Here is a 24,836-nt window from a genome sequence, read left to right as displayed (position 1 = left end):
ACATGATGCAGCATAACACCATCTCCTACTCGAGGCACTAAATTATCGTCCAAAACATCGTCTAGAAGAACGCATGTAGCAACGTAGTGATAAAACCCTTTTAAACCATTTAAAATGTCTAAACCGTATCATGTTAAATGTAAAAACTGACAACAGTCCTACATTCAGTCATGCTGTCTCTGGGCTCAACAGACATGTAGACTGAAAAGGCAACAAATAAATGACATTCTTAATTTAGACTGTTTTTATATATATATATATATATATATATATATATATATATATATATATATATATATATATATATATATATATATATATATATATATATATATATATATATATATATATATATATATATATATATATTATATATATATATTATATATATATATATATATATATATATATATATACACACAAATTGTCCCAAAAAGCTTAAAGGCTAAAGACAAAAAGAGCCTCTCATTTTATTCTCTCATATGCTTCCACCTTGTGGCCAAATATGGCATAAAATCTTGAAAAAAAAAGAAAAAAAAAGTTATTTTTCATGTTTAAAAACATGGGATAAAACAATGGCAAGGGACTTCTAAATATATATTAAAAAAAATATTAGAGATTAAAAACCTTCTTAAGGTTGAACACTTTAAAAGAAAGAAACAATATCCCCCGTTCATATTGCATTCCCACATTTGGTCAGAAATGTACCTGAAGTATTCAGGTAATCAATGTCTGCGGTCCAGTGTATGAAACCATTTGGAACGAGGCTGCAAATGCTCATGTTGGAAGTTTACAGGGTCCCGTGTGCAGCCGCAGAGCCCCCTGTCTATGAAGAGCACTTAAAGTTCGAAATTCCAAAGGCATGGTGTGTGGACTGGCACTGGATGTGTAGTGGTAAGTTAGCGTGTCGTAGTAGTGGTACTTGACCGGTTTGCCGTCAGGATCATGAGCGAAAGGCCAGAAGCCGTACAAGTGGATCTCATCACAAAAGCGTGTGGCCATGGTGTACATCAGGAGTCCCGTGGTGGGTCTTTTGATCTGGACCTGATTGGTCAACCAGTATCTGAAAGAAAATTAATGATTACAAACATAAGACCGAGTGCATGATTTCTTACTATTATTATTATACTATGCTGTTTTCTATTTGTAGATCAATTACATTGAAGGGATAGTTCACTCAAAAGGAAAACGGTCATTAATTACTCACCCTCATGTCATTTGAAACATGTAAGACCATTCATCTTTGGAACACAAATTAAGATATTTTTAAAGAAATCTGAGAACTATCTAACCCTGCATAGACATCAACACGTTCAAGGCCCAGAAAGGTATTAAGGACATCATTAAAATAGTCCATGTGACATTACCAGTTCAACAGTTTTATGAAGCTACGGGAATACTTTGTTTGCCAAAAAGAAAAAAGAAAAAAAAAAGAAATATGACTCCATTCAACAATTCTTTGTCTTCGTGTGTTCAGAAGAGTGTCATGTTTTTTGTTTTCTTTGAGCACTAAAAGTATTCTATTATAAAATTACAGCTTAACCACTGATGTCACATGGACTTTTAATGATGTCCTTACAACCTTTCTGGCCTTGAACATGTTCCAAAGGTGAACAAAGTCTTACAGATTTGGAACGACATGAGGGTGAGTAATTAATAAACTATGCCTTTAATAAAGTCTTCAGAAAGATTGAATGTTCAGCAGCCATTAGTCACATGGTACGTCAGAAATCATACTAATATGCTAATTTGGGGCTCTAAAAACCTTTGTTCCTATTCTTTATATTGAATTTTTTATTCTTAAGAGTTTTGTGGAAACTGTTCCCTGTTTTTTTTTCATTTTTAATGAATTGTTATGATTCAAAAGAGTTAAAAAAACAACAACATTAACTTTAAATTAAAAACTGTTGTAACATTAGAAATGTCTTTCCTTGTCACTTTATGAATTGATTGTCTCTTTACAGAATAAAAATAGTGATTCCTCTCAAAAAAAAAAAGAAAGAAAACTCACCCAAAACCTGGACAGTAGGTGTATAAGGTTTAATTGAAGTGCCAATCCAAATCCTAAGTGTGCTAACAGCTAAAGTTACTAAAAAAGGAGTCTGAACTCAGCTGCTGAATTTAGGCTAAATCCCATTTTTAAAATATTCTCATGCTAAACTCTAAACTGCCAAACCTGACGGCTGTGCCGCTCTTCCAGGTTTAAAAGGAGAAGATCAGACAATTGAACAATGTCCATAAAGATGCACTGAACCCTCTCCAGTCCCCTCACCCCTGAATCACCCTCACAGTGGGGCTCTCTCTGTGTATCTGTGAGGTGTCATTCATTCAGAACGGTTGGCGAAAAGGGGGGGCTTTGAGGAAAGGAGTTTCAGAAAACAAAGAGGGTCGCATAACTTAAAGCTACCTCTGGTCTTTGTACTTCAGGTCATAGTACAGAATTCTGCTTTCTGATTCATTTGGGATTTAAAAAATATTTAAATATTCATAATATTTAAATTTGTAATTTATTCCTGTAATGGCAAAGCTAAATTACCATCAACCATTTCTCCAGCTGTCAATGTCACATGATTGTTTAGAAATCTTTCTAATATGTTGATTTGCTCAAGACAGATTTCTCATGATTATCAACCTTGAAAACAGCTGTGCTGCTCAATATTTTTGTGGAAACTGTTAAGTTTCTCTCTACATATATTTAGAAACAGTATTGTATCAATGAAATATTCTCTCTGCTAATGCTGTAAATTATAGCAGGCACTGATCCAGACCTAACTGGTAACTGTATAAATTTATGCCATGTTTGTGAATTATTATTTTAAAAGAATCAACTCATAATGTATTTATTTTTTTAGATTTGCACCATGTAAAGCTATTTAATGACTTAAACTTGCTGATCTTCCTTCCATTTAAACTACATGGAATTTTTTCGAAGTTGTGTATACAAAAAAAAAAAAAATCCCAAAGTACATTAGACAAGAAAATATGTTTTTCTACTTCAAAATTCCATGTTTAATTCTGTTTCTTTGTAACCGTTTGAGAAATTAACTAGCAATTCCTGAGGTTCTGGAAAAGTTTTCTTCATTGTAGTGTATGCAAATATTATTTTTAAATGAGTACTACTTTTTAATCATTTGAACAACTGCAACATATTGTAATGGCATATTTTCCTCAATACACCATTCACTGAACAGCTGTCTCTTGCATGACCTTTATCCTGGCCCCAGCAACCCATGTTACACAGATGGATCGAAGAAAAAACATTCTCGGCTAGGTGCATTGTGAGGATGGCGGGCTCCAGCCACTCTGCTCCAAGGGAGGGCTGAATAGCAGACTTAAAATATGCAGAGGTCAATGAAAGAGGCAAAGGTTGCGTGCTATTTAAAGACAGCCGACTACAATTGAGCCTGGAGGGGCTTGAATTTATTGAGAGAACTTACAAAGACCTTTTGAAAAAAATACAGATATAGAAATGATGGTATGCACTTGCGCCTCGGTCCACTTACAGGAACAGCCCCACACTGTGGTTGCAGAGTAGGATGTGAATGTATTGATGCTTGAACTATAAATAGCGAGAGGCCTGATACACCTGCTTCAGCGAGCATGAGTGTTGAGTAGGCTTAAATGCACAGACACGTACCCTCTGACAGCATGGAGCAGACGCAGGGAGGGGAAGGCGGTGCGGACGTTCACGGTATGCAGAAGAATTAGGCGGATGGCCCACTCCACTCGCTCCTCTCCTCCTTTAGCCATGAAGGCAGGGATCCACAGCACACTCCCGCTGAGGCTCTGCAGCCTGTGGACGAAGCGCTGTACCCACTCCTCACTGTTCAGGTCCTGAAAAGCACGCTGCACCACAGAAGGGTTCATAGTCACCAGACTGGTGCGCAGGCCCACATCAGTCGCATACTCCTCCACTGGAGCCAGGTTACACCTTGGAAACACATATATTCATATTGTTAAGTCCTAATATTAGTGCTGTCAAATGATTAATCGCATCCAAAATAAAACTTTGTGTTTACATAATATATGTGGGTATACTGTGTATATTTATGTATAAATGCACACACATGCATGTATATATTTAAGAAAAATAAGTTGTTTATATAAAAAATTTTTTATATATAACATGAATTTTATGAATATAAATATGTACATATCAATATTTATGAAATATATGTGCATTTATATATACATAATAAATGTACACAATACACACATTACGTAAACAAAAACTTATTTTGGATGCGATTAATCGGGATTAATCGTTTCATAGCACTACTTAATATTATCTCAAGTTAGTTTCTTTACATATTGTATATGTAAATGTGACATATGATCAAGCCTTAGTTTTCTGGTAACAAGCGATCAACTATAAATATATCTGAAGTTTATTTCACTCTGCATGGCTGCTTCAAAGAGACTACTTTACACCCATAACATACTCTACACAAATGTGTCAATGCAGATCCTTCAAATAAGTGTTGCATTTACGCTGTTGCCAAAAGGAGTGCGATAGCACTGACGAAATGGTCTTCTTTTAATGTTATTTCTCTATAGAGTGCAACAGCTGGATTCTGGAAGTAAAAAATACCTTTCATTTTACCAGCCCTTAGGGGGCTTTTCAAACAAGTAATTTTTTTTAAAAGACCTGTGCTGTAGGTGCTCTTTTTTGCACTTCACCTTTATTCTTTTAGTTAATCATATTGCTTGTGATTTGCTTGTCACAACATATTTAATCCAATTATTTTATTTAACTTTTTTTTATTTGACTTATTCATAATGATTCACAGGATTGTAGTTATTTCCCTTATTAAACCTGTTAAGCAAACAGTCTTTTATACCTTATATGATTTTTTTTTTTGCTTCAAAGACAAGTTTGTGATATTTTGAGTCACCCCAGACCTTTAGTCTATAATATGTTTTGCTTATAATGCTTTAATGAAGACTTTACAAAATCTATGTGAAAAAAATATACAACTAAAGGTACTGCTCACAGAACACTGCTTGAGTAATAACACATCCGATTTAATGGAACAGACCTTTGAGAGTAAGTCTGTCACTCCCTTCATATGTAAATTTTTTATGGGAGTTTCTGGACCAATGATAAAGAAAAATACATCATGCCTGAGTCTATAAACATGAAGTTAAAAGAGGTCAGAAAGAGGTTACTTTCTTATAAAGCAGTGTTTATAAGCGCAGCAGTGTTTTGTTTACAGCAGTAACCAAAGAAACGCTATATTGCTGCTGTTCCTTAAGCGCCACCTGCTGTCAATGAGTGAATTTGCGTTCCTTTAGACCCTCTGTAGTTTTTGTTTCAGGCAGATATTTTATGAAGCATCATTTTACAAAGATAAAGTCAGACCGTTCTGTTTTCACTTTAAAGGGGTCATATGATGCTTTTTCATTATTTTGTGTATTTGATGTAACTGAATATGTTGACATGCTTTAATGTTCTAAAAACAGTATCGTCAAATACTTTACATTATTGTAGGTCCTCTATGCCCCACCGCTCTCAAACGCATTGTTTTCTACAAAGTCCCTCCTGCCGACAAGTCTGCTCTGATTGGCCAGCTGACCCAATGCATTGTGATTGGCCGAACACCGTGAGCACTCGTCGGAAATGTAAGGCCCCTTTCCATTATAGCGATCTTTTAAAATTAAATGTAAAAACAGTTAAAAATTTCCTTAGTTTGACCATCAGTTTAAGCCTGAAAGTGGAACGGAGTATCGTGACAGACACAGTGATGATGCTCATTTGTGTTAGCAGGACACAAGCCACGGTTAAGACCGCTGACTCCACTGTGTGACCCTGTCTCTAACGCTCTCTCTCTCACACACACACACACACACACAAAACTCTGCATTTAAACATTTAATAGCAAATACTTCAACTAATAACAAAACATACTTACAGTAGCTGATTCAGAAGCACCAGACAGTCATAGCAAAGTCAGAATTACCTCCTCTCCTAGTTTCACGAAACGGTCATCTATAAAATGCATTGCTTTTCTGTTGCAACTAATCCTAAAGATTTCTTAATGCATCTACTTTCATAAGGCCAAATAAAGTGCTTTTGCTTTCGCCTAGATACACACAGCATCTCTGTGACACGGCTTCTTCAGCACTAACTGTGATTTCTGAAACAATGCCTTCTTTCTTTGTGTGAACATTTGGGCAGCATTACGCAAATATGTTCACATAGTGACATAGACATGTGGGGGCGTGTTTGAATGAGCCGTTTTAGGGGGGCGTGGACGAGTCTTAACTTTGATTTTGATAAATTAGCTTTAAAAAAAAAATGAAATAAATTAATCTGCAACCAGCATTGGGACGGAGTAATTTGGCCGGTTTTTTTTTTATTTTTTTAAAGGAATCTGCATCAGCCATGAAAAATTATGATTGGTGCATCACTAATTAAAAGGCCTCAAATTGGACGTACAATCTGCCCTGGTGAAAAAAAAAGTACACTTCCATGATGTACTTAAAGACCTCTATTTTCGCACACTCATTTTGTACTTAATATACTAAAAGTAATCCTTAAGTACTTAAAATCATTTTAAGATTATCTAAGTATACTTAACTGTGCTATTTTGGGACACCATGAATATGAACTGAAATAAGCTTTTAACATACTATCTCAGTAGGCACTATCTTCTCACATACAGAATACTCCTACAGACTAAGCAAGTGTTTTTAAAGCTCATCCCATAATTTAACTTTTTTTTATAAAAGACACACAGAGGTGACTTTAAAGCAAATACTGAGCACAGTGTTGGCATTATCATCTTGCCACAATACCTGGAAAACCTTTCAACACTGGCTTCATGCCGACTGCCGAGGCTTAGCTGTCACGGTCACACTCCCACACAGTCTTGTCCTTGCCCAGCAGAAAAGCCATGCCAAACACACAGGAGGGATTTAAGTTCTTCCATTACTTAATCTTCGAGGCTCTGTATGTCCCTGGACTGGGGCTGAATGACATTAATGTCCTAAGAGCACAGCTGGGCTGATGAAGACTCATTTAGGACTGGAAATCTCACAGTATTACACTAGTATATTACAAGAAGCGCACTAAAATAAATGTTTTTTTTATTTATTTTTTTTAAGAAAACAGCTTTTGGCTGTTAGACAAAGCACTTTACAGGGAAGTGAACTGTAGTCACTTTTAGAAGACAGCCTAATTATGTTTCCTGGGCTGTGGCTTAGTATGACTTATACAAATGTCATACTGGCTCAGCTGGTCACTAATTGCAGTATGTATCACCCTTCTGGAAGCCTTCCGACAGTATGAGTCAAGCCTGGATGTAGTACTGACAGCGATTTCAAAAGTGCATTGTGTCGCATACAGATCGTAATGTTTTTGAAATCCAACCAATTTCTTTAAAGCAAGTTGAACGCAGAGCATGTGAATCAACAGCTGCAAAGATACACACATCACAGAACGGGTTTTAATTCACTTCAAAATAAATGAACATCAGCCTCGCCGCTCTGAGGTATTAATACTAGGTACTCATGTTGAACTTGAAACCTCCGAATCCGAGATTTTTTTCTGCCTGTTATTCATAAAACAAGTTTCCACCTCAGAGTTAAAAAAGAAAAAGAAAAAAAAAGGTAATTGTGACAATAAAGTCACAGTTACAAGAAATAAAGACCGATTTATGAGAAACAGTGGCAATTGCATGACACTTTTTTTTACACAGAGGAACAAACACAGTTATCATGAATCTGGTATCAAAGGAGAGAGTATTTTATATATAGTATTAGTTCTGGTACATTGTTCTTTACAGCTAGTTTAGGTGGCTTTATTGTTTGATTCAGGATGAGAGCTGGCTAAGGTTACATCGACCGCACAAACTGTTGAATGCAACGACACAAAACAGAAGAAAAGTTGTTTACCTGATGACAAAGTCATGTGAATCGATCTCTCTGCCACAGCTGCTATTCAGCAGTATCCCAGAGTTCCCTACGATGGCACATTGTTTGTAATGCCGGTTCTTCATGGGAGACACAGTCGGCAAAAGGTTGTACAGGTTCTCCGAGATGTTTGTGGTGCTCTGCCGGTCAAATATATAATGAATTACATCGCCGGGTTTAAAGGTGCTCTTAAGAATTGAGATGTCCCTCTCAGCATCCAGGAACCTCAAAATGTTTTTCCTGGAAGGAGAATGAAAAACAGCAACACACTTTATGAATGCTAAGGGATTCGAAAACAAAGTATTAACAGGGCACCATATTCTTTAGAAATGCCATACAATGCATCTGAATAAATTCAAGCCGTACCTGATGAGGTTAGACAAGGTTCTGTTGAAAGTCCATTCTGGTGAGGATGAATTGCTGGTTTTTCTCTTTATGCCTGGCAGTGGAATTGGAGAAGCAGAGACTTTGCTCTTTCTATAGGCGACTAGTGAAGTAGGAACAGCATTCAGGACTGAATTTCTGATGGAGGAAAAAGATCAGGTTTATGTGCATGTCTGCCAAACATCACTGTTAGACGCAGCTACAAATAACAACATCTGTCACCTCAAAAAATACTTGCAGCTATGTTTAATGAGTTCTTGAAATATGAAAAAAAAAGGTCTATAACACTGAGAAACGGACTTAAATGTGTGTTTTGTAAGCATCATTGGAATGATCTCATGAAAACACCATAAATCATAAATGATATAACAAATCAGATTACAAACCTGCTGGACTGAAGGACGAAGCTTTTTAAGTGAAACTTCTGTGAATCCTCAATGTTCCTAAGAGCAGAAGGCATCAAATATTCATCATCATTATCCAGCAATAGAACCATTAATAATGCTCTCTGAGTAGATAATTGAGATAAAGGCAATTAGACCATGGACTGGAAAAATATATGAAATTGAATTATGATGATGTTTATTTAGGTCTTAATAGAAGGCGCTCCCACTTCTAAACTTTTTAGAATATTTTAATGGTACAGACACAAGGTTATGGTTATTACGGATTAATCATTTCATAAAAATAAAGTGTCAGAATTTGCACTAAAGCCTAGAGGAATTACCCTCAGGCCATTCAAGATGTAGAACAGATTTGGATGAATTTAGCGTTGCATCACTTGCTCACCATGCGTTGAATTTGTTCATTCTAAACATGCAACTTTTCACATCACAGGATAACCGATGGACTGGTGTCTTGTGGATTAATGTGGTTTTCATCAGCTTTTAGACTCTTATTCTGACGGCACCCATTCACTGCAGAGGATCCATTGGTAGAAGGTATTGTATTGGCAAATTTCTCCAAATCGGTTTTGATAAAGAAACAAATGCATCTACACCTTGGGTGGCCTGTGGGTTAGCAAATTTTCTTTTTTTGGTGAACTATTCCATTCAGAAAATAATGGCAAGGATAATAGGTAACGGACATCATGCCGTTCAAACCACCTCTTCCTGCGGGGTGCCCCCCTTCAAAACCGTTAGGACAGGATAGCATTGTCTCCTTGAGAAAATCAGTCCTATTTTGTCTACCACTCTTTGTAATGTTCTTCATGTCCCCCTCAAAGTCATGGCTACGAACATTATTAAGCAGACAGAGCACAGATCTCTTAAAATTCTGGGGAGCAGCTTCAAATGCAGATTTAATAGTGGTGTTGCTTCAAAGCGCTTATAACTGCTCTGAGATATACCCCTTAGATCCTTTGTTTGATATGGAATTATATTCTAAATTGCAATAAATTATAAATATCACCAATAACTTAAGCAAAAAATAGATCATAAGCATCATCTAATGCCTTCCGACAGCTAGTAAATGAGGTGTGAAATTTCCAAATTGGGATTTTACAATTATATTTTGTCTCTGGGATATTTTGGGTTCGCAAATATGAGGGATGGAATATTCCCTTTCCACGCTTAATGGATAAATAGTAATCAGTGCAGCAGGAATGTGAAATACAATCTCACGGTTTACAGAAACAAGCCAAATACTTTGCATAAAATGTCAAATGTGGCAACTCTAGGCATGATCCATTTAAAAATTAAGCACTAGGCCTATATGCATATCTTGGCAGCATACACTTGTGTTTGAGTGTTGTTTTCACATGCAATTATTCTTGCAATTAATCCATCCACACACAAACATTCTTCTTGCTCAAGAGCTTTAAAGTGTATGTCCAGAGATTTTTGCAATTATGTAAGCCTGAGGATTTCTGCTACAGGGTTCAATTATAACTGAGGAAAGGCAAGCCGTTCATTTTTGTCTCCAGGCTGTAACTTTAAAGTCACAAATCAAACAGTAATCCCCGAGCTGCCACAAACCACAGATCAGACTGTCTTTTCACTTGCCATGAATGGGCACAAACGGAGCACACTCAAGAGCAGAACAAAAACCCACAAACCAACAGCCATCCGTTACAGAGCACCAGGGTCAGCCGCATTTATCTGATGACTCTCATACAGGGTTTCACACTCAGCAAAGTCTGAAGGACTTGTTTTGGAGACCTGCCAAGCGTTAATAGTTCGAGACTATATTAACAATATTCAGCTAAACCAGTTCCAAAATATTATCACTCTGCTGGAAAGTAACGGTGAATGGATAAAAGATTAACTTTAAAAGCTTTAAAATCTCACATAACCCCTCCAGATTCTACAGAACTATCAATGACATCAAACTAAGTAATATCAAACAAGCTATTCCCTCAAATTTAAGAACCCACAACCACAGGATATGGCTTTGCAAACAATAGTCCTTGGGACAACACATTGTCTCCCTCTTTTGACTTAGACCCAGTATTACCCTGTTTGATGAAAGACCAAACCAACCCTGCTTGGAAGACACTGTTTAAGATGTAGGCTGTGTTTTACAACATTGTAATTGGTGTAAGCTGGTTATTTGTGGTTCCAAAATGGTTATTAGCTGGTCCAAGGTGGTTATTAAGTTGGTAAATCATCTTGGAACAGCAACAAATCAGCTCAGTAGGGTGGTCAGCCTGGCTTTTTGGAATATGGTTGCTTTTTAGACAGCAACTGAAAAGCTTAGACTAACTACAGACCAGTTATTTTTCAAAACACAGCTCGAATTTAAGATTGATTTTTCAAAAAAAAAAAAAAAAAAAAAAAAAAAAACAATAATCAAGTAAATAAAATGCACTGCTCTTTGTCATTTTCTTGTATATATACAGCAGTAATGGTATTAACACAAGCTCAGGCTAGTCCTAAATGGACTGTCCATTGTTTGGGCTTCTACAAAGTCTCTCTTGAGACAATCAAAGCACGGAGGACAATGTCCTAAACATTAACGTCATAAATAGAGTGCAACTGTGCGTTGAAACGAAGACCAAAACAAGAATGCGATATATTCATCAATATTGTTTATTGGACGTTAATCGAATTTACTTACGCGATTTCTTCCTCCACTTCCGATATATCAGCTATAATCACAAATATAACCAGGGCTGTCCCGATTCCAAACATCAGTATTCGGAATTCAAAAGACATGACTGGAGCGATATGTGCGGTTGTACAGATGCGTTGAACTATAAGCGCAATAGAAATCGGTTCTTCTTCCTCACGCAGGGCAACGCATGTGCTGTTCCTCCGTCTCCTCGACAAAGCCGGACCATTCTAACCGGCCGTGCAGGTTAGCGAGCAGTTGTCTGCATTAAACATCACGTCCACCAGCTTCTTCCACTCAAGTAGTGTAGAGATGAGGCAAACGTGAACGTGCTTTCTTCTCTTCTACTCCTGTCGTTACTCCTCGGAGATCTGGTGGGTGGCAGTTCCCTTGAAACTTTGCCTGCAAGGTGCATAAACTCGCATATGAATGTTATGCGTTCAGTTAAAATTGGTATATAGTGGCAGAAGGCGTGGATTTGAAATTGAATATGAAATATGATTCCCTCTCTCCATCTTGCTCTCTTTGTTTCTATTTGACAAAGACACAGACGTTTGTTTCTCTACAGTGAAGACTTTCCATTGACTTTTATTGTTTTTTTATATTGAACTAACGGTATTTTCTGACATCTAATTCTAAATCCTTGTCCTAACCAGGTGCGACGCGACAGGGTTACAACGAAAAGCAATTTGTCTGTCTACAGTCAACCTGAAACAGCTGTAGACGCGACATGATCAATCACAAATCACAGCCAATCAGAACAGTTCCCCCCGTCTGCGCGCTTTCTAGTGTGTCCTTTTATTTTCCCGACTTCTCTGCTGTTATTTAGGGCGGCATGCTTTTCATAATTTTCTTTGTTAAACTTAAGGGATTTGTCCTATGATTTGAAATATTTCCTAACTTCCACAATCGTGGAATCATGTTTAATATGCAGGACGAGCCTTAATTATGTTCAATTAGATTTTCGTGTGGGCGGAGCTACAACTGCAGTACTAAATGCAACATTTTATCCGTTTCCTGTTAATGTGTGAGTCTTCCGATTCATTATCTCTACATAACTAGAAGAATATCAGAGTGCAGTAACAGTAACACCGTTTTCTCACAGTTTGTTTATTATTACAATACAATAACTAAATTAAAGTTATATTATAAGAAATAATAGTCTGCAGTTTGAGTTTAATTTGAGGGTGAGAAATTTCTCACGCAAATTTCACAGCAGGTTTCAGTTGATCACTTCAGTTGATCACAATGATTTGCCACAAAAACGGAAAACTGCTTAGTTTGAAAGAAACTTCCGCATGAGCTATGCTTTATACATTACTACACTATTGACAATATTTTTATTTTATTTTATTTTTTTATTTTTTTTGCCGGTGAAATTTCGAAAGTCTGACTGCACATCACAAGCTAAAATGACAGGAAGTGGCTGACAAACCTTGCACATTAAAGTTAAAAATGTCTGCCCCAGCTCTTACATGAAAAATACTGTGGATGTTGCCATATATTTACAGTATATGGAAAAAACAGTAAGTGCAGTGTGTTAGCTAGTATACTCTTGCTCATCGCCTTGCAGTCACAGCTGGTCAGAAAACAAATTTAATTATTTAATTTGCCTCATTTAAAATTTAACCAAATTTTAATTTGGTCAATTAACCCCCCCCACCCACACACACACACACACACGTAGAGCCAACAGTCCTTTCATCTTTGATTCTGATCGTCTCTGATTTCATTGAAAGGTAGTAAAACTCTAATTTGCCTAAAGCCTATACAATTAGGCAGCATAATTGTTTTTTAAGCTAAGATTGACCGGTTATCATGATCACTCACCAAGTGTTTCACAACACCAGATGTTATGAGAGGTATTAAAATTTGCTGTCTTTTTAAGAGTGCACCCAGCAGGCATAACTGAAAAAAAAAGCTGGCAAAAATGTTACTAACGAAGAATGTTTATGACAGTTTTCACCATTTTCCAGGCTCAGGAATAAACTCAAACAGTCCTGGCATATCATTTCTAAACCTACAAATGAAGAAGATTCTCGCACTGTGAAAGATGAACTGTTTATATCACAATTTCCTGTCAGGTCTAACACCCTCACTACTTATCAAAATAAGCTTGTGTAGGCAACTGTAACTTTGTATTACAAAATACTGATAGTGGGACACTTTGGAATTTTTAGTCCATTTATTATATTTGAATGATTCAAATATCATAATGCATTGCTGCCATACCATCGTCACATGCATATTTAGGATGAACCTAATCCTGTTTTTAGAAATGGAAGAATATACACATAATGCTAGCAAACTGAAAGTGTCCTATACTGTACATCCAGCCTATTAACTGATTGTTCATGATCATTTATGAATTCATGCATAATGTTCATATTGCCATTCAACTAATCGTCTTCCCACAAATCCCCGTCTGAATTTTTTGCATGTTAAAAAATAAATACGACCTCACGTTGTATCAATCACATTTACACACTGCCTCCAAAACTTTCATCCTTCATAAAAAAAGAAAAATAAATAAATTGGACCAAGTTCGATTTTCTGTGATTTCGCATCCATAGCAAACATTTTTATAGAAAAATAAACAAATATTTTTCTTACAAAAACGAATGGATTCACTACAGAAGGTGGTTTTGTTAAGGATGTTTTATTAAGGATGTGCATGCTTTATTTGATGACTTGTGATTTTTTTTATATATAACTCTGACTGGATTCGTCTGAAAGAATAAAGTCGTATACACCTGCTTCGAGGGTGAGTAAAACACAAGCTTATTTTCATTTTTGAGGGAACTAGGCTAAGCCTTTTACTTGATATTTCGTCAGCATAAGATCTGTAATTTTCTTTTTTTGTCAATTTTTTTTTATATATGGGCAAATGAGCCCACAAAACATTGTTTTGTGCCCACAAACCAATAGTGAATTTCTAAAAGAATCAGAGGGAATCTTATTTGAATCATTCTGATACATGTGTGTGCTCCGTGCTGTAAGAGATGGCCTAGAAATGGTGGTGTCCATGGAGAAAAGAGGAAGGAAAGGAAAAAGGGGGTCATCTTTCTGCTATATTTTTAATTTGTCCTCACAATTGCTTTAGGGAGTCTGTATGCATGATGGGTTGTGAAAACCTTCTAAATAACATTTTGTTTATGTGTGAGCGTTAAATAAGCCTACTATCTGTCAGTGAAAATGATACCTAAAGGTTCTTTATTATTGGCCATTTGAAGTAGGGTCAGAAATAGAATGGGACATCGGTTTACTGTCGGGAATTTGTCCTGCTGCATTGTGCTGCATCCAGTACGCAGGAATCGAAATGGTTCTATGGTATAACTGCAAACCCCTCCTTGTAATGTCAATACTAGTGTAGTAAAGTGAAATAAGTGAAAAAGTAAATCAAATTCAGAATGACTGTGTTAAAGGGTATTTCAAGTAGTTTGTAGGTCTTTTTTCATCTTGGACTTGGACCAGGCTACTGAAGCTGTCGGAGAGTCAGCGGAGCTGCTTGCAAATAAATGAGCAACATTTCATGTCAGTGAGTCACAGCAGTTCTTGAATGCCTTGAGCCAATATAATTCTTCTGCTGCAACATTAAGGTAGAAAATAGTGCCCATATTTCCATCAGCTCAGTGTGCCATTGCACCGGACCCAGTTTAGCCCTGCATGTGCAATGTGTATATCAAGTTATCCAATGGAAAATGACCATGCTCCATTTCCAACCTGCTTCTAAGGATTTCATGAAGGCAAGTAATGGGTTTTTGTAATGCTTTTAAATAATCTTTTCCTGCCTCCGCACACACACACACACACACACACACACTGCTCAACCCTCAGCCACAGGGAAGGGAAATACTTTTGCTGTTTAATTTTTATGTAAGATGTTATTTTGAAACAGTCCAAAGAATAAGTGAAAAATGCTTTGGAGGATATCTGACACTTTTTCTATTGTCTTCATCTAAAAAAATCTCAATATGCAATCATATATTGTAATGCTTACACAATAACTGCTAGAACATTAATGGAAAACAAACAAAGTTAAAATTAAAGAATATTCTGAGCATTCAACATTTATTTTAGATCTAGATTGTAGTTTATTTTTGCTTGCATTGAACAAAATATATAATCAAACTGAAGGATATATATGTGGGGTATATATAATATATAAATAGGATATATTTATATCCTTAGGTTTTGATCACAAAGCATCAAGTTCCTTGTTTATTCCCTAAACTCAGTCTGTATTTGAGCATTTGAGCTGCTCTCAACATCTACTTTGAACCGAACATCAAAAATGCACAACACAAAGAGCAAACTGACAATCCTTCCTTCCCGCTTCTCTCTCAAATATTATGAGTGCCATTTGAAGAGTGTCAGGCATATTTTGGATTTATATTTGTGACACAGCAGGGTTTATCTTCAGCTGAAGACGATTAAGTTGTTTGATTATTATGGACAACTTGAGCAGTGGTTCTGAAGGATAATTTACAAAACCATAAATTCAGCATCTTTTTTCAGTCAAAGCACTGCAGCAGAACACCGACTCTCTTTGGATTGACTTATTTACATAAAATATCCTGTGCATTTTCACACAAACACTTCAGTCTCCTGAGAAATTAGGCCTTGTTACGAATCCTCAAATTAATTACGCACAGTTTGATGGGATAGCCCTAGCAGTGATGGATTATTATGTGAAACAAAGCAAAACAGATGCAATGTGCAGAGAAACACATACACAACACATGCCAGATCAAACCCTACTAATGCACTCCATGGTTAGAGATAAAGTCTTTAGGGAAACATTGTAGATATTGTAAAAGCTTTTAATTCCCAAACAAAAACACTTTACATTTTTAAGAGTTTTCCCTTTCACAGGGAATATACCAACAAAGGCTTCTGTACTAGCAGTTAAAGGAATAGTTCACCCAAAAATGTAAATTTGCTGAAAATGGACTTACCTTTAGGCCATCCGAGATATAGTTGAATTTGTTTCTTAATCAGAACAGATTTGGAGAAATTTTGCATTTACATCACTTTTTCACCAATGGATACTCTACAGTGAATGGGTGCCGTCAAAATGACTGAATGACTTCAAACTCAAAATGAGAGATAAAAATATCACAATAAATTCCACATCTGGCTAAAATAGAAGTTCTCTCTACATAATATTGCTTTTTCAGTGAAAAGGCTGTCTGAATCAGTGGAGAAATATGCACGGATCAAGCACCATTTACAAGTGAAAAAAAAAAACATACGTGAGATGACAACCTTTAATTGGAGGGAGTATTATTATGGATTATGGACTCATATTTTGGCAAGAAGCAATGGTTTAAGTGTTTAAGTGTTAATGGTTTAACACACAGCTTTTCACTTAACAAGTTGTATGGAATTCTTATGGCCTCTATACTAACGGCACCCATTCACTGCAGAGTGAATGCAGCAAGTGATGTAATGTTATTTCTCTAAATCTGTTCCGATAAAGAAACAAAATCTACATGGATGGCCTGAGGGTGAGTACATTTTCAGCAAATGATAATTTTTTGGGGTGTACTACTCCTTTAAGTATGTGAAATGGTGGGTAATTGAATTAGCTCTCTCAACTGTTTCATTGCTGCACATCAGTTTAAATAGCTCTCTATTTGCTGATAATAATAACCCTGATAAATAACCCTGCACCGCAGAACATAAATGCTTCATATCCCCATCCCTCCTGCATTTGGATCCTCTGAGATGTATGAAAGTGGGAACTGAACAGTACTGCACCAAAAACATATTTGAGATGTCAGTCTTGACAACAGTGTGTTCCATGGAGCATATTTTTAACAAGAATAAACCTTTTGTAGTGTTGGCAGATGTTTTGTGTCTTCAGCAGGTGCTAATGAATAGGACATCATGCTATAAATATCCTCTTGAATCTTTCAGGGATATTTAGTACATTATTTTGCGAATATTGCTCTTTTGTTGTTGGTTTTCGCATCAGAAATGTGTCTTATTGCCGCATTAAAAATATATGTAACATATGAGACATAAAACAAAAACGAATAAAAAATAAAAATCTAAACTGAAACCAACACACAGTTTAAAATCTAGTAAAAAAAAAAAAAAAAACTATACTAGTATAGCAATTATTCTAAAACAACATTGCTGCAAACTACAAAAAAATAAATAAATAAAAAACATTGCATCTGTTTCCCTATTAGTTAATGGGTATCTTTGCTTTAAGTCTCTCATCATATTCTCCTTCCAGTTCAATCGGTTCTTTGTCAAGGCTGCAAAAGGGAATCTAAGCCACATCAAATAAAGACTTTAATCTTCTTACACACCAGGGCAGATTAACACACAGTATATGTGTCACCTCACTTAAAGAGACACTGTTAAAAACTGATGGAAGATAATAAATCCAACAGATGGATTTCAGTTCCAATACTCCTGCAGAAATCTTCCCGTCGATTCCAAACAGCCTGACATTTGGCGTCCATTCAGTTAAATAAATAAAAAACTTTTAAGGTTGCCAGGTTTCCATATGACCTTTTGTTGTGAAGAGCGTGTGTCTATGAAGGATATCAAAAGAAAGCCTTTTTACCCAATAGCGGTATAGCCTCTGATGTTGGAGATGCTCCAGAGTTCAATTTCAAAGGCCCATGGTGAAATAATGTGCTTTTCACCTTCATAGCCACAATAGACCAAGCAGTTTCTTTATTTCAGGACTAGCTTCAGGTTCTATGAAAAAAAAAAAGCTTTCTGTGTCCATACTTTTAATAACTCCTTGGTTGAACTGCAGGGTGTAGCTCAAGAGGAGAAGGTAAAGCAAGGAATATATTATCAGAAGCAGATAAACACAAATGCAATAAGGCCTTTCTGATTGAAATCTCTTTTTCCATAGAGTGGAAATCTCACTCCAGCAGTCGAATGGCTTATAGTCATCTTCTCTCCATTTTGCCCTAGATTTTATAAATAACCAAATTGGGTCCATTTACATCTACACTATAATACATCCTCTTATTCTTATTTTGATGTGAATACAGAATTGTATGAAAGAAAAAAAAATCCTAGTGAGTATTAACATGAAAAAACATATTTCAGAGTAGATTCTGCATAAAACTCTACTGATAAAATATCTTAAATTCTATTCCATTAAACAATAGTTCACCCAAAACTGAGGATTTGCTGAAAATGTACACACCCTCCTATAGGCAATCCAAGATGTAGTTGAGCTTGTTTCTTCATATGAAAAGATTTGGAGAAATGTAGCATTATATCACTTGCTCACCAGTGGATCCTCTGCAGTGAATGGGTGCCGTCAGAATGACAGTCCAAACAGCTGATAAAAACATCACAGCAATCCACACGTCTCCAGTCCATCAGCTAACATCTAGTGAAGTGAAAAGCTGGATGTTTGTGAACAACAAACCCATCATTAACACATTTTACTGTTGCTTTTGGCCAAAATATGAGTCCATAATCCATAATGACTGTTCCTCCCCCTCCACATCACAGTTCAGTAACATCTTTGTTTAGAACTGTTTTCAGTTGTAATTGGTGCTTTATCTGTGCATATTTCTCTCCTGATTCACTTTTTCATAAAAACAAAATCAACATCATGCATACAGGACTCATATTTTAGCCTGAAGTAATGGTTTGAATTTAAAAATGTAATGATGAATTTGTTCATTGCAAAACAAATCACAACACATTGATACAATGTAGTCATTTTTAACAGCTGTTTAGTCTCTCATTCTGACGGCACCCATCCACTATAGAGGATCCACTGCTGAGCAAGTGATGTATTTTTTTTTTTTTTTTTTTTTTTTACTGTTCTTATGAACAAATAAACTCATCTTTTTCTTGGTTGGCCTGAGGGTGAGTACATTTTTTTAAACTATTTAAACTTTTAAGTAAAAAAGAACCATAGAGGCAAATCTGACATTTTATGAAAAATAATTTATTTGCAGAATAAAATAAAAGTTATTTTGCCATTAAAAAAAAAAAATGATATGAAAAGTACACTGCTTACATTTTTACCTGCAGTTACCGCTTGTAAAACAAGAATGATGTGCTATGAAGAAGCTTTAGAGGAAATTCAAATAATGTAAAACCAGAAATTCATCATGAACAGTTTTTATCCAAGTGTCTTTTGTATACAGCTCTATTTCTACCCACAGTGCCATGTCTTATTGCAGTGAAGTGAAATAAAACAGTTTAATCTCAATCCAAAGCTGAAACACACTTTACATGTTACATTATAATTGTATAAAATGTAATTCTTCATCCAACTCATAAATACCAAGGCCAAGCCTGACCGTCAGAACGTTATTTGCTCTACAGAAAGACGAGAGCACCACTCACAAATGACAATAGTCTTCTGCCATTTAATAAAAACGCCTTTTCCCAATACCTCTCCTCTGAAGTCAGTCACGCTGTAGATCACAATATTTTCTCAAAGTCTAGTCCCAAACATGTCATTATTCTCATCTGTATAAAGAGGCATTCCTAAATTCATTAATAAAACTACAAATCTCATTCGCTATGTCTTCACCATCCGAAACAAAATCAAATACACTCTCCCACTATTGCACAAATATATAAAGAAGCTTACAATGTACAGTATCAATAACCTTTACAAATTAAGACATTATAGGCCTCAATAAACAATATAAATTAACAACAGCTAGAAGCAAATGCTGCAAAAAGCACTTAGAAAAAAAAAAAAAACATGTCTCAAACACCCCTAATAATGTTTTGAGAAATAATTGATATTGTTTTCATATATATATATATATATACTGTATAAAATTGCAGTATGTAGTATACAATAGAATGATATATTAGTATTAATAAACTGGTTGTGATGTACTAAATGATCCCCATAATAATAACGGACTGGGGCGGGGGTCAAGAACATAACCAGCATCAACCAGCCGGATGACTGATGACGAATTAAACTTGTTGATTTTAGTTGTGTATATATATATATATATATATAATTTTTTTTTTTAATTTATTAAAAAAGTCATTTTGTGCATGACTTCAGCTAATGCACAGCTGTGTGAAGTGAACAAACCGGCTACACAATCAGGCATTGAAGTAGACGCCTTCAGCTAACTACCACAACATTTTACTGGCACTGGAGAAACACCTGTGAGAGTACTTGTAAAAACAAGATGGACCCAGTAGAAGAGTTTGAAGGAGTTTACAAGAAAGTCGGACACATCCTGGAATAAGAGACGATCCTTCTTGAATTAGCACGAAACCACTATAAAACGGACTCCATGTTTTCACACCACTCGTGATCCTCCAGGCTATATATAAATTTAGTCCTGTTGACTTGGCTTTGACTGCTGTCCTTCCCGATGCTGTCCAGATTCACGCTGGACGAGAACATTTCGGTGGGTGTAACGTAACCCTCATTGTTTTTAATGTATTTCTTGTAGTTTCTGCGCAGGCATTGCCAGGTGGTCGTGTAGAGGAGGAATGCCACGACCTTGAGGACGATGGCCATGCTGACGTACAGGTGCCGGTAGCTCACGTTGTCGTACAGCAGACAGGCGCCTTTGTCCCCGCACTCGGTGCTCCAGAAAAGGCATGTGGAATCGATCCCCATGCCAAATATCAGAGGAGGAGGAATGAACCCTGAAAGAGGCATTTAAAAGACAAAACTGAAATTCTGATCTGCTTCTACACATATTAGCTGTTTTACAATACTGAGAGAATGGAGAAAGTCTTCATTTTCTGATTAATAAAGCAAGTTGAGAACTACTTAATTAGGACAAACTGCTTAAAAGGGATAGTTTACACAAAAATGAAAATTACGTCATTAATTTCTCATCCTCATGTCGTTCCAAACCTGTTAGACCTTCAATTATCTTCAGAAGACAAATTAAGATATTTTTGATGAAATTCAAAAGCTCCCTGACCATTCTGAGCCTTGAATTTATTTGTTGCGTTGTTGACTAACCAGGGTCAGAAAGCTTGTGAATTTCATCAAAAATATCTTTAGTTGTGCTCCAAAGATGAACGAAGGTCTTACAGGTTTGGAAAGACACAAGGGTGAATAATCTATGAGCTATCCCTTTCATTTTAAAGCTAGAAAACTATTGCTTTTTTTTTTTGACCAGACGTAGCAAATGCATTTATCGTTGTTTTATGGCACTTTGGATTGCGAGGAAAATGACTCTGTAGAATGCTTATTCCACTGAGGCAAACCAATGACTCTCCACAATATACTGTGAAAGCATGTAGTTTGAGTAGTAAATGTGGTTGTTCTGGGATGTGATATCTCACCTAACAGTCGCAGAAGCAGAAAAAGGACTCCAAGAGCGTATGACTTCAGCTCTGGGCTCACAGTTCTAAAAGAGCAAGAAAGCAAGTCAACATATTGAACACAAAATAAGTTCATAATCATACACACATTCATGACGCGTCCCCTCAGATCTAAAAGAAAAACAAATGAGATTTTTTAAAACATTTTTTAGTGAGTATACAGTAGAAGTCTTACAGACAGACAGATAGATAGATCAATGCTTCATCACTGATAGCTGCAGACGACCAGACTGCAGTGCACGCTTATAATAAACAACACTATCACAGTTATCATCACAGTTATTGCTCTTGGTTTGTACAGGCCATAACACTGGAGCTCTGTTTTTTAATAAGTTTGGTAGAGTCACCTGATGAGGATGATGACGGAGGGCGTCTGGGCCATGGCTCCGATCATACTGCAGGCACAGATCACACACAGGAAGGTGAGGAAGGCCTCCTTGCAGCCGGGACGTGGGCATTTCCCTGGCACAGCCGTGGCAGAGTCATATGCGGAGATACACGCGCACCCTGTCATATTCTGAAAGTAAAAAAAGATCAAATAAGGTTACACTTTATTTTAAGGTATTTATTTGTTACAGTGTAATTATACATTTAAGTATTGAGTAATATACATTTTATTACTATATATATATATATATATATATATATATATATATATATATATATATATATATATATATTACTTATATTATTAGAGTATTATTAATTTTTTTATATTAAAATAACTACAATACATGTACTTACTATATGGTTAGGGTTTGCCTTAGGGTTACTTGCATGTAATTATGCATCAATTATTATAATAGTAAGTTTATGTAACATGTTACAAGGACACTTTAAAATAAAGAGTTACCTCAAATAACATTTATATTCTCCTCATAAAATAATTTACTAATAATTTTGCCGTCTGATATGTGCAAATATGACAGTAAGCATGATAAAGTGATTTTAAATCACTTACAGTAATATATACTACCATCAACCATTAAATTAAAACAAGGGCTTATTTAAAAATAAAAACATTTAATATGAATATTAAATGATGGTTGAGTGGACCAGTGTAAAGTAAACGAGTCATTATGATCTGTCTGAATGTGCTATAAATTTATGTATTTAGCAGACGCTTTTATCCAAAGCGACTTACAGTGCATTCAGGCTATCAATTTTTACCTATCATGTGTTCCCAGGAAATCGAACCCCCAACCTTACGCTTGATAGCAATACTCTACCAATTGAGCTACAGGAACACTATAGTCTATAGTCAGTGCACCCTTGAACCCTGGCAGAAACGGGCTCATTAAACCCACCAGTTGGTATATTCATGTCGTGAACCAGTGCTCAATTACGATAACGCTACTGGCTGTGACTTATATCTTGGATTCATCTATTCCAGTTTGTACCATTCTCTTTGTATGGTAGTGAGCGCAGAGGCCCATATTGCAGTGGCTATTATGATGCCTGGCAGGCAGACATACTGTATATCTGATAAGCGGCGTGGGCTTCGCTTCTAATGACCCACGCCGGACATGAGCTGTCCAGAAAATGAGCGGAGAGCCAGAGAAGCAGACACACAGAGAGTATGTGACAGCGAAGAGGAAAGAAAGAGCGAGAGACAAAGTTGTTGTGTAAATGAGATGGGTAATGACCTGAGAGAGAGGAGGTGGAAGTCCGGTTCTGATGACTCTGGTGCAGCCAGCCAAACAGGAGGACAAGTAGGTCACACCGTTGGAGCCACAAACGGGGCTAACGGAAGAAGTGTAGCAGTTACAATGACTCATGCAGGGGGCTTCCGGCCTCTGGCCTACTTGCAGTGTCCTATATACACACAAACATACATTCACCTGTTTGAAGCCAGTTATTTATATATACTGAGTGTCAATGAGTTCATTTTGTTTACCACACACAGCCCTGTTTGTCTAGCAGCTTAGATATGAGCCGGCCCAGATGGAATTGACTTTTTGGGATGGAATTGGTCCCATTTTGGGGAAAATCCAATAGCGTGTGATGGTGTGCACAGCAATATTGAACAAATACTGAATGAGTCTGTGTGTTGAGTCTGAACAAATTGGAGCATGAGTGACATCTTGTTCTTGAGCAAACTGAATGACTGAATCATCTGCTGACCGACTGAACAAGAGGGGCATGTGAGTTCATTTAGATGGTCAACGTCATTCAGAGAAGAATTATGAATGTTCAAAAATGACACAAATCTGGGATTCACTGAAAGGTTTTCAAAAAAAAAAAAAAAATTGTTCTGCTAATAATATAGTTCTGTAAAATAAAGAAGGAAAAAATGAAGAAAACTACTTTACTGAAAACAATAATAAATATAATGTAAAATGTATTAAAAATAATAAAACATTAATACTTAATAATAATACTAAAATATAAATAAATAAATAAATTTTTTTTTTCTTATCAACAATTAGAAGATTATATAAAAATTTTATTGTATTAAAATTTAACTATAAAAATTTAATTAAATTAAATCAGATCATGAAAAACTGTATTACAAAAAATTATAAAATTAATTTTAATTAATTTGTGTAAAAATCCAGAAATTCCGATTTTCACTAAAAAATCTTTTAATAATTTGCAATGCAATAAATAGTATTGCATTAAAAAGAAGGACAAATCATAATATAAAATGTGTCAAACTAGTTAAAATGATTATAAAAAGTGTAAAAAATCTTATGCTAATAATTTAGAAAAATCATTTATATCAAATTACTAACAAAATAAAAAATTACACATTTTTACACATACACATTTTACATTATTTCAACAAAATTTGTATTAGAAGAATATTATAAAAAATGTAATGTATTAAAATTAAATTATATAAAAAACATTTTCTGCTAATAATTGGCAATGAAAAACTATATTACAAAATGCAATAACTTTTATTTGTTTAAAAATGCTTATATCCAAATAAAATAAGAATCTGAGTGATTCAATGACTTGCTCAAAACACAAAAATACACTAATTTTGCCCCCTACTGGTGTAATGACGATCAGCAAATGAACAGATTTCAGAAGCCACTGAGATCAATCTAAATCCAAAGCACTATGTTTGCAGATCTATAAAGCAAAGATTCAATGTGGGCCTGGAAAATAAATTGGGATGTATTACTAATCTGTTTTCTCCTGTTCCCTTGAAACCAGTG

General features: G+C 35.8%; 2 protein-coding genes across 2 annotated transcripts in view; both read right to left on the bottom strand.

Annotated features, from left to right (window-relative positions):
* Positions 1-400: 400 nt before the first annotated feature.
* On the bottom strand, positions 401-12,109 carry LOC113091640 (alpha-2,8-sialyltransferase 8B-like). Its single transcript, XM_026257220.1, has 6 exons — positions 11,356-12,109; positions 8,685-8,741; positions 8,281-8,436; positions 7,897-8,154; positions 3,638-3,931; positions 401-1,063 (listed from the first exon to the last, which is right to left on the bottom strand). Exons 1-6 carry the CDS (start codon positions 11,451-11,453, stop codon positions 778-780), a joined length of 1,149 nt encoding a protein of 382 aa, XP_026113005.1. The 5' UTR covers positions 11,454-12,109; the 3' UTR covers positions 401-777.
* A 7,159-nt stretch (positions 12,110-19,268) lies between these two features.
* The window catches only part of slco3a1a (solute carrier organic anion transporter family member 3A1a), a 49,148-nt gene continuing 43,580 nt past the window's right edge, over positions 19,269-24,836 (bottom strand). The window contains exons 7-10 of the mRNA XM_026257257.1: positions 23,316-23,484; positions 22,017-22,186; positions 21,631-21,695; positions 19,269-20,979 (exon numbers count right to left, since the gene is read on the bottom strand). Of these exons, the coding sequence (XP_026113042.1) occupies positions 20,603-20,979; positions 21,631-21,695; positions 22,017-22,186; positions 23,316-23,484 (781 nt within the window). The 3' untranslated portion in view covers positions 19,269-20,602. The remainder of the gene's footprint in view (positions 20,980-21,630; positions 21,696-22,016; positions 22,187-23,315; positions 23,485-24,836) is intronic.

This window comes from Carassius auratus, unplaced genomic scaffold (assembly GCF_003368295.1).
Source record: "Carassius auratus strain Wakin unplaced genomic scaffold, ASM336829v1 scaf_tig00214259, whole genome shotgun sequence".
NCBI lineage: Eukaryota > Metazoa > Chordata > Actinopteri > Cypriniformes > Cyprinidae > Carassius > Carassius auratus.
Note: the sequence above shows the minus strand (reverse complement) of the source record. Positions and strands in the feature narration are given on the sequence as shown.